We start from the raw sequence: 23417 nt of genomic DNA, 5'->3' as shown, positions 1-23417 counted from the left end.
ATATTAGTTTATAGAAAGACCATGTAATGTATGATTATACCTGACCTCAAGGCCCCTTACAACTGAATGATATCAATAGTGGCCCTGTACCTGTGCCTGAGCCTGACCTGTATCTGACACTGACCTTGACCCAAACCTGAATCTGACCTTGAACATGACCCTGACCACGACCCTGACAGTTGACTGTTTTCAGACTAAGATGATGAAGTTTGTAACAATTTAGTTGTTTGTTTGCTGGACATAAACAGTGTCACTGAGACTGACAGCATCAAATTATGTGTATACACTTAAAAAACTGTGGGTTGACATGTTTCTTTTCATTGACGCTTGTCATAAAGAAATATTTATATAATAAAAAAAATATTATGCCTTCAGTGACAACAAGAAGGTGTATGATGAGAAAAACATGGTACGCATCAATAAGGAGATGCGACGTACGGACACCTTGTTCAATACAACTATTGAGGAACACGCTAAGGTGGGCGCCATGAACCAACACATAAAGGAACAACTTCGAACTGAAGAAGACAAGGCTTTCAAAACGGAGGAAATGATTAAAGTAAATAGTTCTACTTTGTGTAATAATCATTCTTATCTTGAAGTATACATAACAAATATATGTAGATGAAGGTTCTATTATTTAAGTATTGCATGTTAATTTTACTACTTCCTGCTTGATGGCACGGATGGGTCACACAACTGGCTGTGAGTTGCGTCCCTTGGGCATGCCACAAACATATGATTGTTGGTTTGAATCCTGGTTTGCCCTGTTTATGTCACCAGGTACGTCACACGATACCCCATCTTCCCGAGGCAAGAGAGTTAACTGACTTTAAAAGTCCAGTTTCCACTCTTGCCGAACTAGGCTTGAATTCCTGGGCTCAATCGTGGTGCCACCAGTGGTTATTATGAGATATGTCCCTTCTAAACCTCTCCCATTGATCAATCAGATTCCACCTCACTTGTATTTGATTCAAACTAAATGGTGGCGCCCAGTCAAGATGATCTGATCGATAATCAAGATCTATATTGTGTTAAAACGGGTCTTACATCGCAAAGTGCATCAAATCATGTGAGCACCTTGATTAAAATCATGAAAAGATTTGGAAAATATCTGTTAAAAACGAGCTGGCGGTGCACATGCTCTGCAAATCCTGCAATCGATCGAAATCAGCACGACAGTGTATGAACCGGATTTCAATTTCGTTGCGCGATTTTGATTGGACTCGTTAGCACAGACAACTCCATAATACCAGCCTAATTCGGTTAACTCCCTTGTCTCAGGAAGATGACCATACCCCTGCTCATAGGTTTCACCAAAGTGATAAATGTCTAAGACCTGTGTCACTTGGGGCTTTCCTCCTGCATCAAGATGACACGCCGTGATGTGACTGTTTTACTGTTCAAAGCAGCGTTAAACCCAACTCACTTACTCACTACGACCTGATGCTTTCTAAGACAATGATTGCTTGAGAAAGACTTTGTTGTGCCTTTCCTTCTACTGATCTACTGATAACCCTGGAGTCATCTTCCCAAGGCAAGGGCGTTAGCTGTCTGTAAAAGTCCAGTTTCCACCCTTGCCTTACTAAGCTGGAATTTCTGGGCTTGATCTTAGCGCCACCAGTGGCTATCACGAGTTACATCCCTTCCATGTCCCTCCCATTGACCGATCAGATGCCACCTCTCATATCACTTTCATTTACTTCAAATAAAATGGAGTCGCCCTGTGAAGAAGATACGACCAATAATAAAGATCTATGTTGTAATAAAACGGGTCTTACTTCACAAAGTACATCAAATCACGTAAGCACCTTGATTAGGAACATGAAAAGGTGTGGAGAATATCTGTTGACGCCAAGTTGTCAGTATATATCTTTGGCAAATCCTGCAATCGATCCAAACCTGCATTTTACTGACTGGATGTCAATTTGCTTACATGATTTCGATTGGATTATGCATAGACTCGTTAGCCCAGCCAAATATATAACCCCATAATTTCAGCAAAGTTCACCAAGTGTGGAAACTGGACTTTTTTATAGTCAGTTAACTCCCTTGACTTGGGAACCTGCCCTGAAGTAGACCTTAGAGGAATGTGGATTCCTATGGCAATCTAGCAGAAAAACAAGTGTAAACTGTAGTGTCACTATGCTCAAGGCATTCCACATAAAACTATTCTGATGTCCATTGGTCTGTATTAAGAGTATTAAAAGAATTATGATAAGTATTTCTTAAATCTTTTCTGATTTAATCTAAACTATTGCATTTGGTTTCAAATTTGAATAAGATTTCAAAACCTATAAATTGGAAACACAGAAACTCTATTCCACCAGGACAAACTCATCTAACTGTCAAAATAAATGCCAACTCTTTGGTAGCAGCAGAAGTGATGAGTTATGTGGCATTGGTTGAATAAATTTTTTAAAAGGTTGAATTGATTTTAGGGATTAGTGAAGATAATTTTGATCCACATATATTTTGACTTTCATCTTTCGCCCACCCATCTGCTCTGGGACAAATTAGTTAGAAAAATTCTTTTTTTAATAAAACACTCTGATGTTACTGGTCACAATATGAAATGAGTTGGAAAACTGCATGCTGATCGAGGTGGTACCTGTCAAGACAGTTGACAAACTGTTATTTTTTTACAGTTACAGCCCTTCATCCATGTAATTATACTTAGAGCATAGTGGCTGCAATGGGGACAATATGAACAAACAAAATTCTAATGTGCCGTGGGCAGGGGGTACTGATAAAACTGTTTGCTTGTTGAGAGTAATCCCAACCCTGAGTATCCCATACCTTCAGAACCAGTGTGAGACGCTGAAGAAGCAGGTGAAGGATGAAGTGCACTCTCGCACCGTACTGCAGGCGCGCATCAACTCCGACACCTCCGAGATTGACAGGACCCGCCAAGACTCAGCCAAGAAGCAAACCAAGGTACTGTAGCACTGATGAGGATGTTGATGGATCAATATGTTAGGTGCTAAACTGCCTGTGATACACTTCTCAGGGATGAAACAGGAAGGCATGTAGTTGTTAAAATGTCTCAAATACTCAAAAGCATAGCAAGGGTGTTGTGCTCTAGTGGTAAAAAACCAAATCACATTTTCTACAGTATAAAACTATTACCATGTTCTTGGGTTATCCTGGCAATCACTCATATCAATATACGAAATTAGAAATCATATCAATGCAAAATCAGACATTTTATGAATACAAAAACTCACAATAGATATGTTTACCCAACTCGCACACATGAGTCCCAAAGAGGGACGGGTCAGCCGAAATTGCTAAGGCAGAAGGCGACCTCTTAAACACTTAAAGTAACAACAACAACAACTATATGTGTCTGCTCACCCCTCAGGCCCAGAAGGTAGCGGACGAGGTTGGGTCAGCAGTCAACAATGTCCTGGAGAAGGTGCAGAAGCTGAGGAAGACCAAGGATGAGAAGGAAAAGGTGAGGAGGCTAATGCATAGAACAGGACAATGACGCCTTATTCAAAGCCTTAATGGACCTACCAAATTCTACTGTTTTCACTGTGTTTGAACTGATGTGATTCTAGCATTGGCAATACCCACTCAGCCTTGATCTTTGAAAGGTCTACACATTTATGACATTAGACCTTCATGTGGAAGAAAAGATATGACTTATTGTTTCCTAAACACTGCCAACACCTTGGAAGCTCTATTTCTGCTAGTTATTGTAATATGAAACATGATATCTGCTAGTGAATGTAATATGAATTGTGATCTCTGCTAATGATTGTAATATAATGGGCGATCTCTGCTAATGATTATGATATGACTAGCGATTTCTGCTAATGATTGTAATATGAATGGCAATCTCTGCTAATGATTGTAGTATATAACGTGATCTCTGCTAGTGATTGTACTATACATGGCAATCTCTGCTAATGATTGCAATATAAATGGCGTTCTCTGCTAATGATTATAATATGAATAGCGATTTCTTCTAATGATTATGATATTAAAGCTGATATCTGCTAATAATTGTAATATGAAATGTGATCTCTGCTAATGATTATAATATGAAACGTGATCTCTGCTAGTGATTGTAATATGAAACGTGATCTCTGCTAGTGATTGTATATATGAATGGCATTCTCTTCTACTTTTGTAATTTGAGCGGTGATTTCTGCGAGTGATTGTGATATGAATGGTAATTTTTGCATGTGATTGTTTTTTGTGAATTGTGATGAGGTGATGATGTGTGTTCCAGCTGAAGTCAGATCTGGACACCAAGATCAGCAGCATCCAGAAGCAGCACACGGAGAGTCAGACCACCTTCCTGGAGAGAATCGGCCACCTGGAGCCGCGCCACAAACTACTCAAGGTCACTAACTTACACCCAGGGGATTCACTGTTAGAATTGGTCCTCATACTGGTCATAAGAGGCGACCCAGTGGATCATGCTTGCCGGAAAAGGCGACCATGTTTGTCGTAAGGGCGACTAACGGGATCGGGTGGTCAGGCTCATTGACTTGATTGATGGATGTCATCAATCCAAACTGCGTGGATCGATGCTCATGATATCAATCACAGGATTGTCTGGTCCAGACTTGATTATTTACAGACTACCATCATAGCTGAAATACTGTTGAGTGCAAAGTTAAACAAACAAACAAACAAACAAACACTTACAGCCATGTCGCAGTATATAAAGGACAATAAAAGAATTGTGCATGTATTACTATGGGAGAATGGACTGTATACAACAGTTGAAGGCTTGTATTCCATAGACAAGTTGCCTATATCAGTCTGTGGTGATAACTGTAGTATCTACTAGCCCCAAGCTTCTCAAATGGCATCATTTTCAGTCGAAGTTGGTGTCATTATTGAGAAACTATTGTAAGTTGAGTTTACAGAACAGAGAGAAATGTCAGTAGGCCCCGTTTATGGACAAATGGCTAAAGTCGCAGGCTGAGTGTTCCATTGGGTTTTAATGGACTACGCAGGGCACCTACAGGGTTGTATTGAAGTGTTGTTTAGGCTGGTATTGATGTATACCTGTGTTGGTCTCTGTAGGACGAGGTGTTGAAGCTGGACAAGCACCTTGACCACATTCAGTGGAAGTCAGACATGATGAACAAGAAGATCGAGGACATGGATGCCTCGGAGATCATGATGAAGAAGATCATCAACAAGACAGAAAAGATCATTGATAAACTCACGTATGTCCGACTGCTTTGTAAACTTCCCATTAGAAGTCTAATATATAATGCATTCATGTTTTCGATGATATTGGTAAACAACCAGCTATGTTATCTTTAAGCTGGATGTTTTTTGTGATTTTGTTTTCTGAAAACAATACTAAGGCGTAATAACTGCTGTGTACAAGGGTTTGTCTTCATTGCCAAGTTTGGAATTGAGGAGAATAGAGTTTGTGAAAAGATTTATATTTGTTGTTAACTTGTTTAAAAAACACACTCATTATCAAGGGATCACAGATTATTACAACTGACACTGGTAAACCAAGCAATATTTCTATAGCACTCACATATATTATTGTTCTGATATTTTCCTTCTTCAGAGAGGAACTAGATGAACTCCAAATTCAGCTGGCTGCTGCCAAGAAGATAGAAGATGACCTTCACAAGTCCTACAACGAGGTCCTGGGTAAGATGTGTGCCATTTTTATGAATTAATTGTCTTAATGATGTTATACATGTAATACAGTATCATTATAATGTCCACGGTCAAGGTCATATTCAAGTCATCTTCACTTATCCAGGGTATTGTATCTTCATTCCCGTGTGATAAATATTCTAGATCCATGTGCTACCACAGCTTTATTTTCAGCCTAAATGGAATAGCATCATGCTAAAAAAATAGCCATCTAATCAAATTATTCTCATAAGCGAGAGAAATTCTGTGCCATGTTAGACATGGAGATAGAGACATCACTTCTGCAAAGAAGCTGTGGGAGTGCATAGGTCCAGGGTATACCGTATTCGACATAAAAAGCGCCCCGCTCTAATAAGCGCCCACGTCGATATTTGCACCCCTTCTGATTGATCACAAGACCTAATTTTTTCGCAAATAATACGCACTCGTGTGTTATATGCACCCTTAATTATGGGCAATTAAATTCTGGAAAAATATATCTGTGGTACATAAACATTTGAGGCTGTCAGCATAAACCACGAAATTTATCTTTCAACTCTAAGAAGAGCCGGGTGGTTGGGTAGCCTAGTGGTTAAAGCGTTCGCTCGTCACGCTTAAGACCTGGGTACAATTTGTGAAACCCATTCCTGGTGTCCCCCGCTGTGATATTGCTGGAATATTGCTAAAACCCAAACTCACTCACTCACTCTAATAAGAGCCCCCTATTCCTAATTTAGAGAGCGCCCTGGGCGTTTATTACGTCGAATACGTTATATCATTATGAAATGACAATGTAATACACAGGATAATTGACGATGTACTCAAGGTAAACGCTTTAACATCTTTTCTCATATGCATGTCAATGATATGAGGCATTTTGCATTTGCAATAGAGCCAACATAGAGATGGTCATATCACAGGGGCTGTAATAACCAGACCCCTTTTAATCCTCTTTAATCAGTCCTTTTTTTATAGACAGTCAATATCAGCCTGGGTGGTAAGAAAATGTCCCTTTGTGTATTGTCTGTTCAGCTAGCTTTCCCATGACAATGTCTTCCAAACAAGGTGAAATAGATACACTTGCAAATAGAGCCACTGCCACTCTTTGTACAAGACTTACCTAACTGTGAGCCGTGAGTTTTGGGGTGATCATTTACAGATTGGGATCACAGTAAGGGTTATAATCAATAGGAAGCATGCTAGATACAGATTGGATTTTTGTTTTCGCATATATTACAAATACTTCCAACTTATTCATGTATTCTGTTTTCTTATTGCAGAGCGTATCCGTGAGAACAAAAGTAAACATGAACACCTGTTGGAGAACAGACAGGTAGTTCTTAAACAGCATGAGGTAAGAGAGGCTTGACCTTCAGTTTTTAAAGAATGAGGGGCATGTAGCAGATTTTCTCATGTAGGAAGCTTTAGGTAGCTGGTGACAAAATGTTGTTTATGTTCATTACTGTTTTGATTATTTATATAGTTATCCTCTATCAAAAGGAGGGGCGGTCGGGTAGCCTAGTGGTTAAAGCGTTTGCTCGTCACGCCGAAGACCCAGGTTCGATTCCCAACATGGGTACAATGTGTGAAGCCCATTTCTGGTGTCCCCCGCCGTGATATTGCTGGAATATTGCTAAAAGCGGCATAAAACCATACTTACTCATTCACTCACTGTTAACAGGAACAAGACTGCTTAAGATTCAGTTTCAGCATTTGTGTTCTTTGTGTTCCGTTCCAAATTTCTGTTACGTGTTATGATGAGTGCTTAATTTGCAATAGCAGAAAGCAAACAGTAAACCCTGTGTTTCTAATGGTCAATTATTATGGGGTGTGTGGTGGAATGTGGTGTTCAGATCAGTCTTTGAACTGTGTCATATTTTGCTGTCACACCTACCCACCCACCCCCACCCCATTTTATGTAATTTTGTTTTCATGACCCTTTCCCTAAATACATGTCCCTAAATTCCCTGTCATTTTTGTTCATGCCCCCTCCCCCCATAGTTCTGATAGATATTAGTGTCACAGTCACCCCCACACTCCCACATCCCCACAGACCCTCACATCCACACACCCCCACACCCTCACATCCCCACACACCCCAATATCCCCACACCCTCACACACCCCAACACACTCACACCCCCACATCCCACACCCTCACACACCCACATCCCCACACCCCCACACCCTCACACACCCACATCCCCACACCCCCACACCCCCACACCCCCACACCCCCACATCCCACACAGCCCATTCTATATGCTAAGTCCCTTATTCCAAACCAATTCCTACAAGGTTGTTTTGTTTTCAATTTAAATAAACCAAATTCTTTCACTTGATACAAATTTTCATAATAATATCCTGTCAGTTAATTCTTATGTAAATAAATTTACACTGTGTTTGTCTTTACATGTTGCAGTTGACCTCTTGTCAATACTGATATTAACATGAAATGGTTTTGTCTTAGACAGTACAGCAAATTGATCAAGAAAATCCAAAACAAGAAACAACAGTCTAGTCTGTAATTGAATCAACTTTTTTAATGGTAAGGACCACCAGAAAGGGCTGTGTTGTTAATGTTTCATTTTTGGTGCACACAGTCTGAGAAGAGGCGTTGCTTGTACCGGAACAAAGACTTTGCTTCCCAGTACCGACAGCTGCAGAACGACTTCATCATCATGAAGGAGAAGCTTCTACGAGGGTACGAGGACCGGGTCAAGTTAGAGAGTGCCATGACAGACACTAAGCAGGTAAGTCCAGACCATGGCTTAGAGTGCTGTCACATCTTTAAATTAAATTAAATTAAAATAAATTTTTAAAAAGTGACTTTTCAGTTGCAGTCAAATTGTCCCACATCAAGCTGATATGTCGCGATAGAACTGTAATGCAGTGTAGATAGCTCGCTTGCTCACTCACTCACTCACTTACCCACCCAATCTCATTCTCACTGACTCACTCAACCACCCACCCACACTCTCTCACTCACTCACTTACCAACCAACCCATATCTCACCCACACACACTCACTCACTCATTTACCCACTCTCACTCACTCAGTCACTCACTCGTCCGACCAGCCATATCTCACCCACGCTCACTCACACTCATTTACACTCTTACTCACTCACTCACCCACTCAGCCACCCACTCACTCACTCACTCACTCAAATCTAATGCTTCTCTCCACTTCTACCTCCCCAACAGTTACAGTCTTTACAGAAGAAGCTCCACGGTGCCCTCACAGAGTACTTTAAACTCAGTGGACTTTACAACGAGTCTGAGCTCTGCAAGTTGGAACGAGAGTCCAGTCAGAACGGTGTCCGAGTGTCCCAACTCCAGGACAAGATGGATGAAGCGCTGGTCAGTATCACCCACTTCCTCCAGACACAGATGGATGGCCAGACAGCCCGGAAGATGGCCTGGAACACTGTCCGGATGCAGGACGAGGCCCGAGCACAGGGCCTGAAGACACCACTGCCAGACTATGCCAGCAGACAAAGCACCGTAGTGTCTGCATGATACTGAATACTGTTATGATAATGTACCCATGTGATGGCTTAAGTAATGTTATTTTGAAATTCTGTTACTTTGTTTGATATTTACCAATAACCCATTCAGAAACCAATCATAATGTTGAGTTCTTAATTACACAATATCCAAAGACTGCATTCAAAAGAAGAAATAACCTTTTTTTTAACTGAGGTGTCCTCAAGATAGCAATTTGGAATAGATGTCTATTGTTTCTAAATAAATTCAATCATTTCATATCTATTGAGAATAGCATCTTCAATTCGTCAGGCAAAAAAGCAATTAGTTGCATATTGTTTCATTATCAATAGGTTTTTTTATGTTGCATGGATTGTTGTGATCTCAAAGAAGGGACCTACATGATAAGTAATGCTTGAATTGCATTTGATATTATGCCAGTTTGAAAACCATATTTTGTACTGAGTAAATGTATGTTTAGATGTAGTGATCACTTTGTTGTGTCCAAAGAAAAGACTGTTATTGAAGAGGTCGATGTTAGTCGACATGGCCTTCTATCAAAGTTATGTTTTCTATGCCAAAAAGTGGAGTGGAAGTCATATTCTGTGATACAGTTTGCTATAAATCGATGTCATTTGTTATGGTCTATCTTTACAGTGTTTTCCGTCCAAGGTTTAAGTGCCTTTACATCTTTTCGACTTTTAGTTAAACTGTGTTTCCTCATTCCAGATATACTGGTTACGCTAACTTAGCCAAACATTCAGATTATACCTTATTCCTTCAGGTTTCCATAGAAACTGTCAAAAAACCTTGTTACACTGACCAATCATATCGCTGTGATTAACATACAGTATTGTACTATTGTACTATTACAGGACTGGTGAAGTGATATGATTGTCTAATGCAGCTTGGGTCTGAAGTATTAATATTATGATTGCCTATTTATTGATATAATGTTGTCATTGTACAATTAAATTTTAACTCTACAACTTTGGGGTTGTATGTTTTGTATTCTTCACCTCCCGTTGTGTAACAATTAAAGAGTTATCAACGAGCTACAAGAATTACAGGTTATCGGTCCCAAGTAAATGCATGGTTGTAACCCCGAGCCTTTGGCAAGGCACTTACAGCATTCATTCATGATGGACAGATTTCATTTGATATATCATCTGAATGGTTTTGAAGACTAAACAGTATTCACACATTCAACTCCTTAGTCGGTTGCAAGTTTCACATTTAAATTTATTTGCACCAAATGTCTTTGAGTAAACTTATGACCATGCACACTCTCTATTTCCTGTGTTCCACCAATATCAGACCCTGTCTGTCTTAACGTTTTGACTTATCCAAAACAGCTGAAAGGTCAAGCCTGAGAATTTCGAGGATGTCTTGCACAATAATAGGACTAATAAATTTATATTTTTGGTTTTGTTGTTTTGTTAAAAAGAAAAAAAATCAAAATGTGAAGTTGTTTTAAGAATCTTCTGAGAAACTTACAAGATCTGGGAATTTGAAGACACAATGATAACATATGTCTCAGCACAATGTCATTCAGGCCAGTAAAAAAACATAGATGGTTGTTTTCATCAGTTCAATAGTTTAAGTAAATATAGTTTAAATTGGCGTGATCATGTTCTGTGGTATGGTGCATGTACAGAAACATGTCATGACGAAATGATTGGAATTACATTGGGAAAAGTTATTTTATTGTGAAATATGTCAGAGTGCCTTGTGTCTTGTATTTTATCACATATACATATGCAATGTTTGTTAAATTTATTTGAAAAAAAAAGATTCAAGAATTCATTTAGTCACAAGGTGAGGTGAAATAGGGTTTAACATATCGTCCAAGATTATTGGACTCATGTAGATACGTTCATACAAGTGTGTGTATGTGTATGTGTGTGTGTGTGTGTGTGTGTGTGTGTGTTGCTGTTTGTACTAGTCCGGACTGATGCCGATTCATAGTTATAGCCCACTGAGATACCATGCTGCAGTTTAACATGAATACCCCACTCCGACACAGTATGCTGACTCTTACCAGTCCTTGTTTTAGCCCCTTAATGCCAAGTGCCAGACAGGGTAACAACAAGTACCATCTTTTTTGTATGACGCAACCAGGGATGGAACCCTGGACCTTCCATTCTTCGGGCGGACGCTCTACCAAATTGACCAGGGAGCGGTCCATTTAGTCACAAGCTGTCTCAGGCTAATCAGAGACAAGGACACTACTTTGTTGTCCATGAAATGGAATATCATTTGGACATGTATTCCAGTTTCTGTAAATAATGAATAGTCTTATTCATTAAATATGCTTACAACTGTGCTAGTTGTCATCTCGAATGTCCAAGCAACCAGCCCTTTTAGACATGGAAGAAACAACTATCCTGGGCCCACTTGCACAAAGCGATCTTAGCACTAAGATGATCATAACTCCCATACTTTAACATAGGCTTACAATAGTCGTAGCGCTAAGTTTGTTTTTTGCAAGTGGGCCCAGGTCATGGCTTCTAACATGCATCTGTAGGCAATTCCTGCAGCAACACATACTGCTCAACTTAAGTGTCTGTATGGAGGTAGATTAATCTTTTTCGGGGCGGTCGGGTAGCCTAGTGGTTAAAGCGTTAGCTCGTCATGCCGAAGACCCAGGTTCGATTCCTGACATGGGTACAATGTGTGAAGCCCATTTCTGGTGTCCCCCCGCCGTGATATTTCTGGAATATTGCTAAAAGCGGCGTAAAACCTCACTCACTCACTAATCTTTTTCATAATTACATATACTGATGGACATGAATAACGGAACACTAAGTTTTAGACAATAAGATGATATGCTCTCGTGGATTTCCAGCATTGTCTAACAAATACGCATTGGAAACAATGCCCACAAACACATCTCAACATTTGATTCTGACATGTGTTGAATTTGTATGCGTGCTTTATATTTCACTATATATTTCATTGTTCCCTTATTCGTTTCCATCAGTATATCTACAAAATATGAAAAAGTCCAAATGGAACCCAGAACAAGGCTTAATTTCAGCTGCGGGAATCTAGATATCCTAGACATCCTAGACAGCCAAAGTCATCCTTGATTTGAGTTGCATTCCTTTTTACCATATTCTCAATGGTCTGGGACACAGAATAGTATGGAGATTGTATGTGGTCATACGCATTTACTACTCTGTCAACTGTCTCAGGATCCTTATCAAAAGTCTAGTAGTATACTATAACACAGGCAGTTGGTCGGAGTTCTGTCAATTGATACATGTCGAATGTTACTAGCCTACCCAACCAAGAAGTTGTGCATAAGACGTCCTGTTACCCCAACTCTTGGGTACTAGCGATTGGCTTTTGGTCCCGTTTCACCATTGAGCGTAAGAAATGAGGGTGCCAACCCCCTCTTCGAATTACATCAAATTCTTCACTCTCGTCCTCATTGTTCACCCCGAATACTACTGAACAAAAAATGGAAAGTCATTGAGAAAATGGTTCGATTTGAAGTTCTATTACTGAACAAATAATAAACTACACCCTTCAAAAAAAAGAAACGCATTGTTGAAAAATAAGGATATTTATTAAGCGGATGTAAAAGTATCTACACAGAATATCCGTGAACACAATCAAATGGAATTAGACACAGTGATCGACAAAAGTATTGTCGTCATTGTCAGCATTAATTCAGTGCAGTCATTGCACATGTGTAGCCACAAGGGGGCGTCATGGTCAGCACCTGGTCACACCACTTCTTGCAGCCGTCACTGCTCGACATCTCCTTGTCACAGATTGCACGTGCCAAGTCGTCGGATTTTTTCGTGGGGAATTCTTCGCCTTTCCTACTGTAAGGCGTTGGCAAGTTGCGCCAGTGTGTGGGGGACACTGGTGACGTTGACGGACGCGTCGATCAAGTTCGTCCCACAAATGTTCAATCGGGTTGAGATCAGGCGATTTGGACGGCCATGAAAGGACATTGATGTTCTCATTGACAAGGAAATTAACTGTTGCACGTGTTATGTGGGGCCGAGCGTTGTCATGTTGGAGCAACTCCCTCTGGCGGTCCAAAGTTGGGAGGAGGTGAGGACGCAGAATTTGGTCGATGTATCGGTTTGCTGTAAGATTGCCCTGGACAACCACTAACTGTGATCTACCCGTGTCGGATATGGCTCCACTCACCATGACATTCCCTCCACCTGTCGAACGCAGTTCGGCGCAAAACGTTCATGTCGACGTCGGTATACACGTTGTCTTCCATCCCGTCGTTGAAGAAGAAAACGTGACTCATCGCTGTACCAAACGCGTCGCCATTTCCTGAGATCCCATGCTTGTAGTCTGTCGCACCACCGGACACGTCGTTGACGGTGTAGACGTCGCAAGGCAGGTCCAACTTTTGGTCGTCTCGCTCGAATTCCACTTCCCTCAGACGATTTCGGATGGATTAGGCGGAAATTCTTCGCATACCAGGCAATTGTCCTGCAGTGTCGGCTGCTGTAGCAAATCGATTCCGAAGGTGATGCAAACGGATGTACCCATCCTGAGCAGGGTGGTCACTTTTGGTCTTCCACTTCTGGGATGATCTTGAGTCGAAATAGTGCGGGGATATCGATCCCATAGTCGAGATATGATCCCATAGTCGAGTGTCTAGCAACGGCAGACTGGGACTCCCCTGCTTCCAAACGTCCAATGGCGACATTTCGGTCAGCTGCAGTTTATGTTGGCGTTTTTCGATCTCCGTTCACGTCAGAAAATTCGCAATGAACTGATGAATTTTGTACGGTCTTTTATAGTCAGTGTCTCTACTCTACTTTCCAACATTTTGCACGTGCATTGTGCTGATAACATTTTCTGACGGCAATTTCCGTGCATCCTTTGCATTTTTGCTGATAAACGTTTACAAAAAATATTTTGATATGTGTTTGCGCCAAATGCACAACAAACATGACATGATTAACGGGAATCCAACATAAGAATTGTCTTTTTTTGAAGAGTGTATATGATGGAATTTTTTACGTACATCTATATTTTTTTATTAAAATGTTTTGGTACTGCGTATCAAACACGATTATTTGCGTACAGCATGCCACACTCTGAATAGACTCCCGAATCCCGAGTACCAAAAGGGGGTTGGCAGCCTTAGATATAGGCTACCCGTTTCACAAGGCGTGCACCGTCTTCATAAATATTACGGAAGGCACGGCGCAGCGCCACGGGCAGTTTGTTGAAAGGACCACATGCTTAGCTGTTTTCCAACTGGGGTGTCTTGTGAGGCCTACCATATGTGACGTCACAGTGCTTATAACATCACAGGGCAATCCCGCCCACACAGTGTGTCACAAATGATATGATGTCACCATCGAAGTAGGATGACGTCACTCATACATTTACGTCACAAAGAACGACGACATCGCGCCAATACAAACAGACAGGGTAGAGGTCCCCAATCAAACATGCCATTTCCTGCAATCATGGCGCCTGTTGGCACCATGATGGGGACACAAGTCCGCCAGGACTGGATGATGGATCCGACAAGACACCCACGGCGCATGTTCAGACATTCTTTGTCCCACATCAAAGAACTTTCGACTTATGTAAGTCATGCATGTTATCTGTAGTCATGGATACGAACTTTATGTTGCCAGATAGATGTATGCTGGGATTCTATTATTATTATTTTTTAATCGATCTGTCTAAATAGGCGACATTTGTTCCATTTAGAGTACTGAATTCACATACATTCTTTTTCTCTCTGAAATATATTACCTATTTTTCTTCTCAAGAATCGACAACACGAATTCACGAATTGGGATATACCATTTATTAATAATCTCGGGGGCACGGGTGGCCCAGTCGTCCAACGCGTTCCTTGAGAACGCCAGAAACCTATGATTGTGGGTTCGAATCCCGGTTCGCCCCAATTATGTTTCTTGGTTTGTTAGCACCATACCCGTGTTCGTGTGTTTCACCGAAGTGGTAAACGTCTGAGACCTGCATCACCTCGGGCTTTCCTCCCACATTGAGCTGACACGCCGCGGTATAACTGTAATACTCTTAAAAGGGCGTTAAACCCAACTCACTCACTCACTATTAATAATCTCAGTATTTGAAAATGCAAATTTGCCTACCGGACGGTTTTGTTAAAGAAATCCTTTCAACTAAATATGATCTTTCCGGGTTACCATCAACATTAGTCTGACGTAGATTTCATACCACTGGCAGAATGCAGGATTCTACAATGTCATAGTAGGGTTGGAATTAAATTGCTCCAGTCTTATGTTGAGTTGCACCCAAAACCCGTGTACTGGTGCTTGCTTCAGGAGCCGGGTATGTACAAGATGTACTGTAGGATGTGTGAAATGAAACAGCCCCGCAAACCCGTAAAGGAGATGAGGAGCCCACCAGCGCCTAAAGAGAAGGTCGAATTCAAAAGTAAGACTTGTATTCCAGGGCCCACTTGCACAAAGCGATCTTAGCGCTACGACTATTGTAAGCCTATGTTAAAGCATGGGAGATACGATCATCTTAGCGCTAAGATCGCTCTGTGCAAGTGGGCCCAGGACCCGTAGCGCTACGGCTGCCATAAGCCGGTGTTCAAGTATGGGAGATACGCAATCGTCTTAGCACAACGAAGGCCTCATATTTGCACATTTCATCGTACGTGTTACGTCCACAATGTTTGATGCTACTAATATAGTTTCACGCTGCAGCATGACTATTTGAAAAATGTGACGATAAAACTCAAAATATGTAGAAACATGTACTCTCGCTTGATATCGTATGTTATAATATGGTTTATAAACATCGAAAATTGGACATTAACATTGAAAAATGTTCGTAAATAGAAGTTCCATAATGGCTTTCAAGAACCTTATCCCTACATTTCAACAAACACGTATTAATTTCCGTTACTATTTATTTGTTTGTTGTTCAACGCCGCACTCAGCAATATTCCAGCTATATGACGGAGGTCTGTAAATAATCGAGTCTAAAGAGGTCGAATTTAAAAGTATTCGAGGAGGGGTTGGCACCCTCATATCCACTGATTGACACCATGAGCATCGATCTACGCAATTGGGATACGATTACATGCATCAACCAAGTCAGCGAGTCTGACCACCCGATCACGTTAGTCACCTCTTACGACAAGCATAGTCGCCTTTTACGACAAGCATGGGTTGCTTATAGACCTATTCTCTTTGGTTAGTAAAAAATATATTTACTTTCGAAAGCCGTTGTGTGAGGAGGCAAGCCCCAACCACCCCACCACCCACTCCCAACCCCTGTTAATGTAGCGAGGCAGTTAACATTGTGACAGAAACACTGAAGGAAGGAGATTACCAAAATGTTGGAAAATATCCGGTAAACCGCAACCAAACACCTATAAAAAATTACCGATCCGATTTTAAAAATGGCCGCCACGGCAGCCATAGTGGATAAGTGGTGCCGTTTTCATGTTAATTTTACAGCAATTTGTGGGTGTTTCGTGCTGTATGGTACGAGGCAAGTTTCTTTTACGTATTTCACTGGACCGCCGTTTCCTCTGAAACATAACGGCTAATATGAAGCTTTGAATACATTCTCTTAGAGACAGGGACGTCATCACAACTTACACATGCATTCAAGACGAAATTTACCATGTTATTTGTACAGGTGTGTTATCGTTCGTGATGCGATCATCATAACGCTTGATAGTTGCTGAACCATTAACACGATAAATAAAATTCTGTATAAATAAAATTCTGTATATATTTGTACATGATTGTACAGTGTCACTATCTTACACACTTTGCTTCTTTATATATGTTTTTTTAATTATTTAGAATCTAACCCTCAGGTGAACGTCGTTGGCAGGGGTGGCCCAGTCGTCGAAGGGGCCGCAATTCGATGTGCAGAGTTGCGTCCCTTGGGTACAGCACAAACCCCAGTTCGCCCCGATTATGTTTCTTAGTTTGTTCACCGCCAAAGTGGTAAACGCATGAGACCTGCATCACTCCGGGCTTTCCTCCCACATGAAGCTGACACGACGTGATATAACTGGAATACTGTTCAAAGCGGCTTAAAACCCAACTCACTCACTTACTCACTCGTTCAGGTGAACTCCCTTTTGACTTTGTTTATACAGAAAGAGAGAACCAGTAAATTATCACTTTTATGTTTAATTTGTGATGATGATGATGATGATGATGATGATGATCCTGATTTTTGCCAGGGCCGGCTGCCCCAACGCTCCCCGCTCTCCCGCTTCACGGCCATCTGAAGTGTCAGTGCTACCAGAAGTCTCTGAAGGTTCTCCGGGACATCCAACATTCCACCACGCCCCTGGGTCGGGACAGAACCAGTTTTGTGCCGGACAAGTAAGATGCCCAGCAAGGGTTTAATTCTAGACAAATATCCAACTTCAGATACACCCATAATTCAACAGAACACTTGAGTAAGGGGAATCCTCTGAATAGTCTTGTTCTGGATTGATGAAACCTTACAGTATATAACCAGCGTACGTAGGGGAAATCAAACACGTTGCTACACATCTGTGGAGACTGTAATATTCATTAAGATAAACTCCATTGAGGTGGGGGGAAGGGTCGTGAGGAAAGCTCACAAATATTTGAGTCAACACCCTCCACCATCGTCTCCTGCATAAAAATCACATTCTACATGCCGAGGGAAGAATTCAAATTCAGGTGAGGTGAGATTAGGCTTACGTCGCGTTCAAGAGTGTTGCACTTATATAGCGATGGCATTCTCGTGTGTGTGTGTGTCTGTCTGCGTCTGGGACCGCCTCCGTGGTCTAGTGGTAGAGCGTCCGCCCGGAGAGCGGAAGGTCTGGAGTTCGATCCCCGGCCGCGTCATACCAAAAGACGTTAAAGGATGGTACTTGTTGTTACCCTGTCTGGCGCTCGGCATTAAGGGGCTAAAACAAGGGTTACAACAAGTACCCTCTGCTAACATCTTTTGCTATGACCCCTGGCCTTCCGCTCTCCGGGCAGATGCTCTATCTGCCATACCAATCCTATTTAATTGTACGTGGTGTTTGCCAAAGATCTGCATCACTTGGGTCTTTCTTCCACATCAAGCTGACACACTATGATATAAACCAAATTCATTCATTCACTGTTGCAGAGACCGCCTCCGTGGTCTAGTTGATAGAGCGTATGCTTGGTGAGCGAAAGGTCCGGGTTCGACGCCCGGCCTCCTCATACCAAAAGACGTTAAAAATGGCACTTGTTGTCGCCCTGCCTGGCGCATTATGGAACTAAAACAAGGACAGGTCTACTCGGAGTCAGTATACTGTGTCTGTGTGGGGTATTTATGTTAAACTGCGGCATGGTATCTCAGTGTGCTAGCACAATAAAACCGGCATTAGTCCGGACTAGTACAAGCAGCCACACACACATACACACGTACATGCACGTCGCTATATAAGTGCAATAATCTTGGACGCGACGTTAAACCCCATTTCACCTCACCTCACCTTAACGCGATGTGAACCCTATTTCACCTCACCCCCACCACGATGCATGCTCATGGTGTCAATCACTGGATTGCCTGGTCCGGACGTGATTATTTACCACGCGTCATATAGCTGGAATATTGCTGAGTGCGGCGTTAAACAACAAACAAAAACCTCCAGCACTGTTGCAGGTTGATGACCAACGTGTGGGGCAGCTATATGTCGAATGAGCAGACGCAGCTCCCCCTCTCCACCCTGGTAGTGCGTTGGCAGCTCCGGCGTTACATCCCCAGTTACGACATGCGCGAGCTCCATACCATCCTGTCCTGCTTCGGCAACATCACCACCATCTACCAACAGAGTCCCAACAGCGCCATGGTCATCTTCGACAGCATCTCTTCCGCGTGCCGAGCGATGCAGACGAAACAACTGGGACAGCTCCGGAACAAGATCCACTGCAACTGGTGGCATCGTCTAATGACCAACAAGAGCGTCTATGTCTCCAAGAGGGGCGTCAGTGTTAAAACGGACCGCTATCAAAAACTGTTGATTTAGTTGGATTATTTGCGTTGTTTGTTGTTTTGTAGGAAATAGATATATAAATTATTCATTGCTGGGCATTGACACAGCTCAATATTTATGTGGGGTAGCCTAGTGGTTAAAAGCGTTGGCTCGTCGCGCCGAAGACCCGGGTTCGACCCTCCTAATGGTTACAATGTGTGAAGACCATTTTCCAGGGTCTCCTGCCGTCATATTGTTGGAATATTGCTTAAAGTGGCGCAAAACCATATTCACTCACTCACTCTTATTTATGTTGATAATTTGTTCCCCTGGTCCCGTTCGTCAAAGCGATCTTAGCGCTAGTATTGCCGTAAGTCTAAGTTAAGATCGTCTTAGTGCTGCGATCGCTTTGTAGAACAGGGCTCTGGTTTTAACCAAAACGTCATCCTTTGGGCGATACACGCTAGTGGACGTATGCTTCAATCTCAATAACATCAGATTTTTACTCCGATGCAATACGTCTCTCCTTTCATGGAAAAAAAATCTGATTTTAATGAGACTGTGTGTACATTAACACGTAAAAGATGTCCCCACATGTTTGTTGTTGTTTTGTGTTCATTAATTTAACCTTTAACCGTTACGGTAGTTGGATTGTAATTTACCATGTTACGGTAGTGAGGTTGTAATGTACCATGTTACGGTAGATGGATTCTAATTTACCATGTTACGGTAGTGAGGTTGTAATTTACCATGTAACGGTAGATGGATTCTAATTTTTCGTGTTACAGCAGTTGGGTTGTAATTTACCATGCTATGGTAGTAGGGTTGTAATTTACCATGTTACGGGAGATGGGTTGAAATTTACCATGTTACGGTAGTAGGGTTGTAATTTACCATGTGACGGCAGTGGGATTGTAATTTACCACGTTACGGTAGTTGGATTGTAATTTACAACGTTACGGTACTGAAGTTGTAATTTACCATGTTACGGTGGTAGGGTTGTAATTTGCCATGTTACGGCAGTAGGGTTGTAATTTACCATGTTACAGTAGTGAGATTGTAATTTACCATGTTACGGTGGTAGGGTTGTAATTTGCCATGTTACAGCACTAGGGTTGTAATTTACCATGTTATAATAGTAGGGTTATAGTTTACCATGAGAACCTACCCATTGATGATGACAAGAAAATGAGTTTGCAATATTATTTGATTAATATGCCCAGCTTGGCAAAAGAGATTAAGTGAAATGTGAAGGTTAAAAGAGATAAGGTTCAGTGTTTATATTTTATTTCACTATATAACAGGATAATGCTAAAATATAGAAAATCATAGAAAAGCAATTCGGCGGTGTTTATTCAATATCCTTGATTTTTTCACGTTTCTGCTCATGTCCAATAAGTTTACGTGTATACTTTAGAAACATCACTGGAATATACACACAACATTGTTTTCGATTCTGTGGTCTTTTTTCATGAGAACGTACATGTTTATTTGTTCTACTCTGCTATCATGTATTGTGTTTATTAATATTCCATTGTATAAATCTGAGTAAGAAGTCAATTGCATAATAAAATGATTAATTGATACGTCACGTTTTTGTATTCCCTAATTGTATAAAAGCACTGGATGAAGCTGTTTTTTTGTTGAAACTGAAATATCAGTCAGTCAGTATGTCAGTGATGACAAAGAAAGTGCCAAGGCATTGTTGCCTTGTACATTCAAAGTTAGCTGGAAATCTTGGGCCATCATGTGAGGAAAGCGTGACTATTCTTTATCAGTGTTGGTTGGTTGGTTTGGTGTTTAACGCCGCACTCAGAAATATTCCAGCTATATGACGGCGGTATGAAAATAATCTAGTATGGACCAGACAATCGAGTGATTGACATCGTGAGCATCGATCCACACAATTGGGATACGATGACATGCATCAACCACAGGGCCACGTATAGCCATACTATACTGACTGTACTGATTACATCTTTTTTTAATGTAATCAGTACAGTCAGTATAGTATGGCTATACGTGGCCCTGTGGCATCAACCGAGTCAGCGAGCCTGACCACCCGATCCCGTTAGTCGCCTCTTACGACAAGCATAGTCGCCTTTTACGGCAAGCATTCTACCATGAATTTGGAATTTACTCGATTCTGATTGGTCAATCAGAGACTATTAAATCACAATAAACCCCCTCTGATTGAAACAGCTGGTTTGACGGCCGCATCACCGCGGAAGCTAATATTCATAGAATAGTACTTTTTTTCAGTCATTGTCGATAGGCATATTTAAATAATTATATCTACAATTACAGGTTACAAAATGCAGAGATGCGGTTACTACAACATTCAAAGGATGTGTGGCAATACATTTCGTGCATAAAACACGATAGCAATCTACAAAGGGAATGTATATCCGTTTTGGGAGAGCTTGGAATTTTGGCGCTTTTCCATGTACGACTATGACGTCATATACTTTGCGTCACAATGAGTGATATGACGTCATAATGGTGACGCGCGATGTAGAGCGAAAGCCTTGCAAAGCTTGCTTTGTTTTCTTTAGAGATTCCCACCTCACGTTAGCTTACCAAGTTGCCGTGCTTATATGCTTTCAATGCCTGTCATATGTTCGAGTGAAGTTTTATGGTGTAAACAAACTGCTTGAGTATATACAGCGCAATATTTTGTTCAGATCGCCAACCCACTCAAAACACTCAACCCAGGGTACCCGACCCCAGTAACCGAGTTACCCGTCCCAGCCCTACGACAAACCTGGAAACATGATAGGGGTGGACCGGATTTCGGCCCCTAAAGTTTCTGGCATACCCAAGGGACGCAACTCTGCGCAGAGATTTCATTATCTGTGTAATGTGATCTATCTGACAAAGCCATTTCTGAGATGCAATATATTTTATCTTTCGCAACATGATATTCTGAAGAAAATACCACTCCTTTTCGTTTTAATTTGTCTTAAAAGAGCTAAGATTATACGATGACATCTAAATCCTCTTGTAGTGCAACACATCCAACTGAAATACTTTTATTTTCTAAGAAGATAAATTATTGTTGAAAATATTTTCATATTTTGTTGAATTGGTTATCTTTTTAATGTTTTTAAAATATTCAAATTTTGCCCTTTCCACGTTATTAACAAATCCGAGTCACATGGTCCAACACATCTTCATAAAGTTTTGGCCTTGTGATTTCAGATGAGAAGAGTTCAACTTCAGTGGTTTATGATTAACACCTCTGTGATCATGATGATAAGAAGGGTTTTTTAAATACTATTTCAAATGACACAGAAATGGTATATATTAAGTTTAAGTTGGCAGTGGTTTCTGTGAATGGCTGGCTTCTTCTTCATTTGTATTTCTGAAGTTTCTTGCAGTTTCCTTTTTGTTCAGTATCTGATGTTAGTGTGGAGACTCTTGGCTTGTTGCAAATACTCAGGATGGTCCTTATATTGTTATTTTTGTCCATTAATCCAACCTTTGGTAAACATATGAGCATGTGATTTAAACATATTTATTTTCACAAAAATATGTAAAAGGATTGGTAAACCAGTGAGGCTCTATGTTATAACCCTCCATTACACATAATACATGATACAATTTATACACCAGTGAAGGCTAAATGTAACAAATGAATTGTACATGCCAAGCTAGATATATCCTTCAGCTTATATTAATCAATTCATTTACTTAACTGAAAATCTGCCAGTTTTTAATAGAATCTAAACTTTGGATTTGATCTTCTTTAATCAAATATGAATTTCCCTATAGCACTGTTTGTTAAGAGTAAGCATGTTGGAATAAATACATTTTATTTCGAAGAACAGTAATTTGTACACACACAAAAAGAGTGTAAAGCATCTTTTGTATAATATCCACAGGAACAAATTTTAGTATCCACAATATGTATTTTATACTGATCTGCGTTAAGATCGCTGCAGTCAAGCCTATGAGTGAGTGAGTGAGTGAGTGAGTGAGTTGGGTTTAACGCAGCTTTAAACAGTATTCCAGTTATATCGCGGTGTGTATGCTTAATGTGGGAGGAAAGCCCAAAGTGATGCAGGTCTCAGACGTTTACCACTTCGATGGAACCCACGAGCCCAGTTATAGTGATGATAAACCTAGAAACATAATTGGGGCGAACCGGGATTCGAACCCACAATCATAGGTTTCTGGCGTGCCCAAGAGACGTAACTCTGCACAGTGAAACGCGGCGCCTTCGACGACTTGGCCACCCCTGCCCCAGTTATCTAATGAAGGCATCACGAAAAATTGATGTAAAGAAGAAAGTGGTTGTTATTCATAAACAAATATCACATATTCATCATCTCGTTTTCCTCTGCACGCAGCAGAAGTAG

The 23417-nt window shown here is 41.1% G+C and overlaps 2 protein-coding genes across 2 annotated transcripts in view; both read left to right on the top strand.

Annotated features, from left to right (window-relative positions):
- Positions 1-10047, top strand: part of LOC139480170 (coiled-coil domain-containing protein 178-like) — a 30096-nt gene extending 20049 nt beyond the window's left edge. Inside the window, exons 13-21 of the mRNA XM_071263202.1 lie at positions 376-559; positions 2806-2937; positions 3365-3457; positions 4241-4354; positions 5047-5192; positions 5552-5637; positions 6906-6979; positions 8228-8377; positions 8832-10047. Of these exons, the coding sequence (XP_071119303.1) occupies positions 376-559; positions 2806-2937; positions 3365-3457; positions 4241-4354; positions 5047-5192; positions 5552-5637; positions 6906-6979; positions 8228-8377; positions 8832-9146 (1294 nt within the window). The 3' untranslated portion in view covers positions 9147-10047. The remainder of the gene's footprint in view (positions 1-375; positions 560-2805; positions 2938-3364; positions 3458-4240; positions 4355-5046; positions 5193-5551; positions 5638-6905; positions 6980-8227; positions 8378-8831) is intronic.
- Positions 10048-14554: 4507 nt separating this feature from the next.
- LOC139478396 (uncharacterized) lies at positions 14555-19110 on the top strand. The gene is made up of 4 exons (XM_071260840.1): positions 14555-14695; positions 15422-15533; positions 17314-17458; positions 18747-19110. The coding sequence occupies exons 1-4, from the start codon at positions 14555-14557 to the stop codon at positions 19108-19110; spliced, it is 762 nt and encodes a 253-aa protein (XP_071116941.1).
- Positions 19111-23417: the final 4307 nt, after the last annotated feature.

Source organism: Haliotis cracherodii, unplaced genomic scaffold (genome assembly GCF_022045235.1).
Source record: "Haliotis cracherodii isolate W230 unplaced genomic scaffold, xgHalCrac1.p SCAF_4, whole genome shotgun sequence".
Lineage (NCBI taxonomy): Eukaryota > Metazoa > Mollusca > Gastropoda > Lepetellida > Haliotidae > Haliotis > Haliotis cracherodii.
Note: the sequence above shows the minus strand (reverse complement) of the source record. Positions and strands in the feature narration are given on the sequence as shown.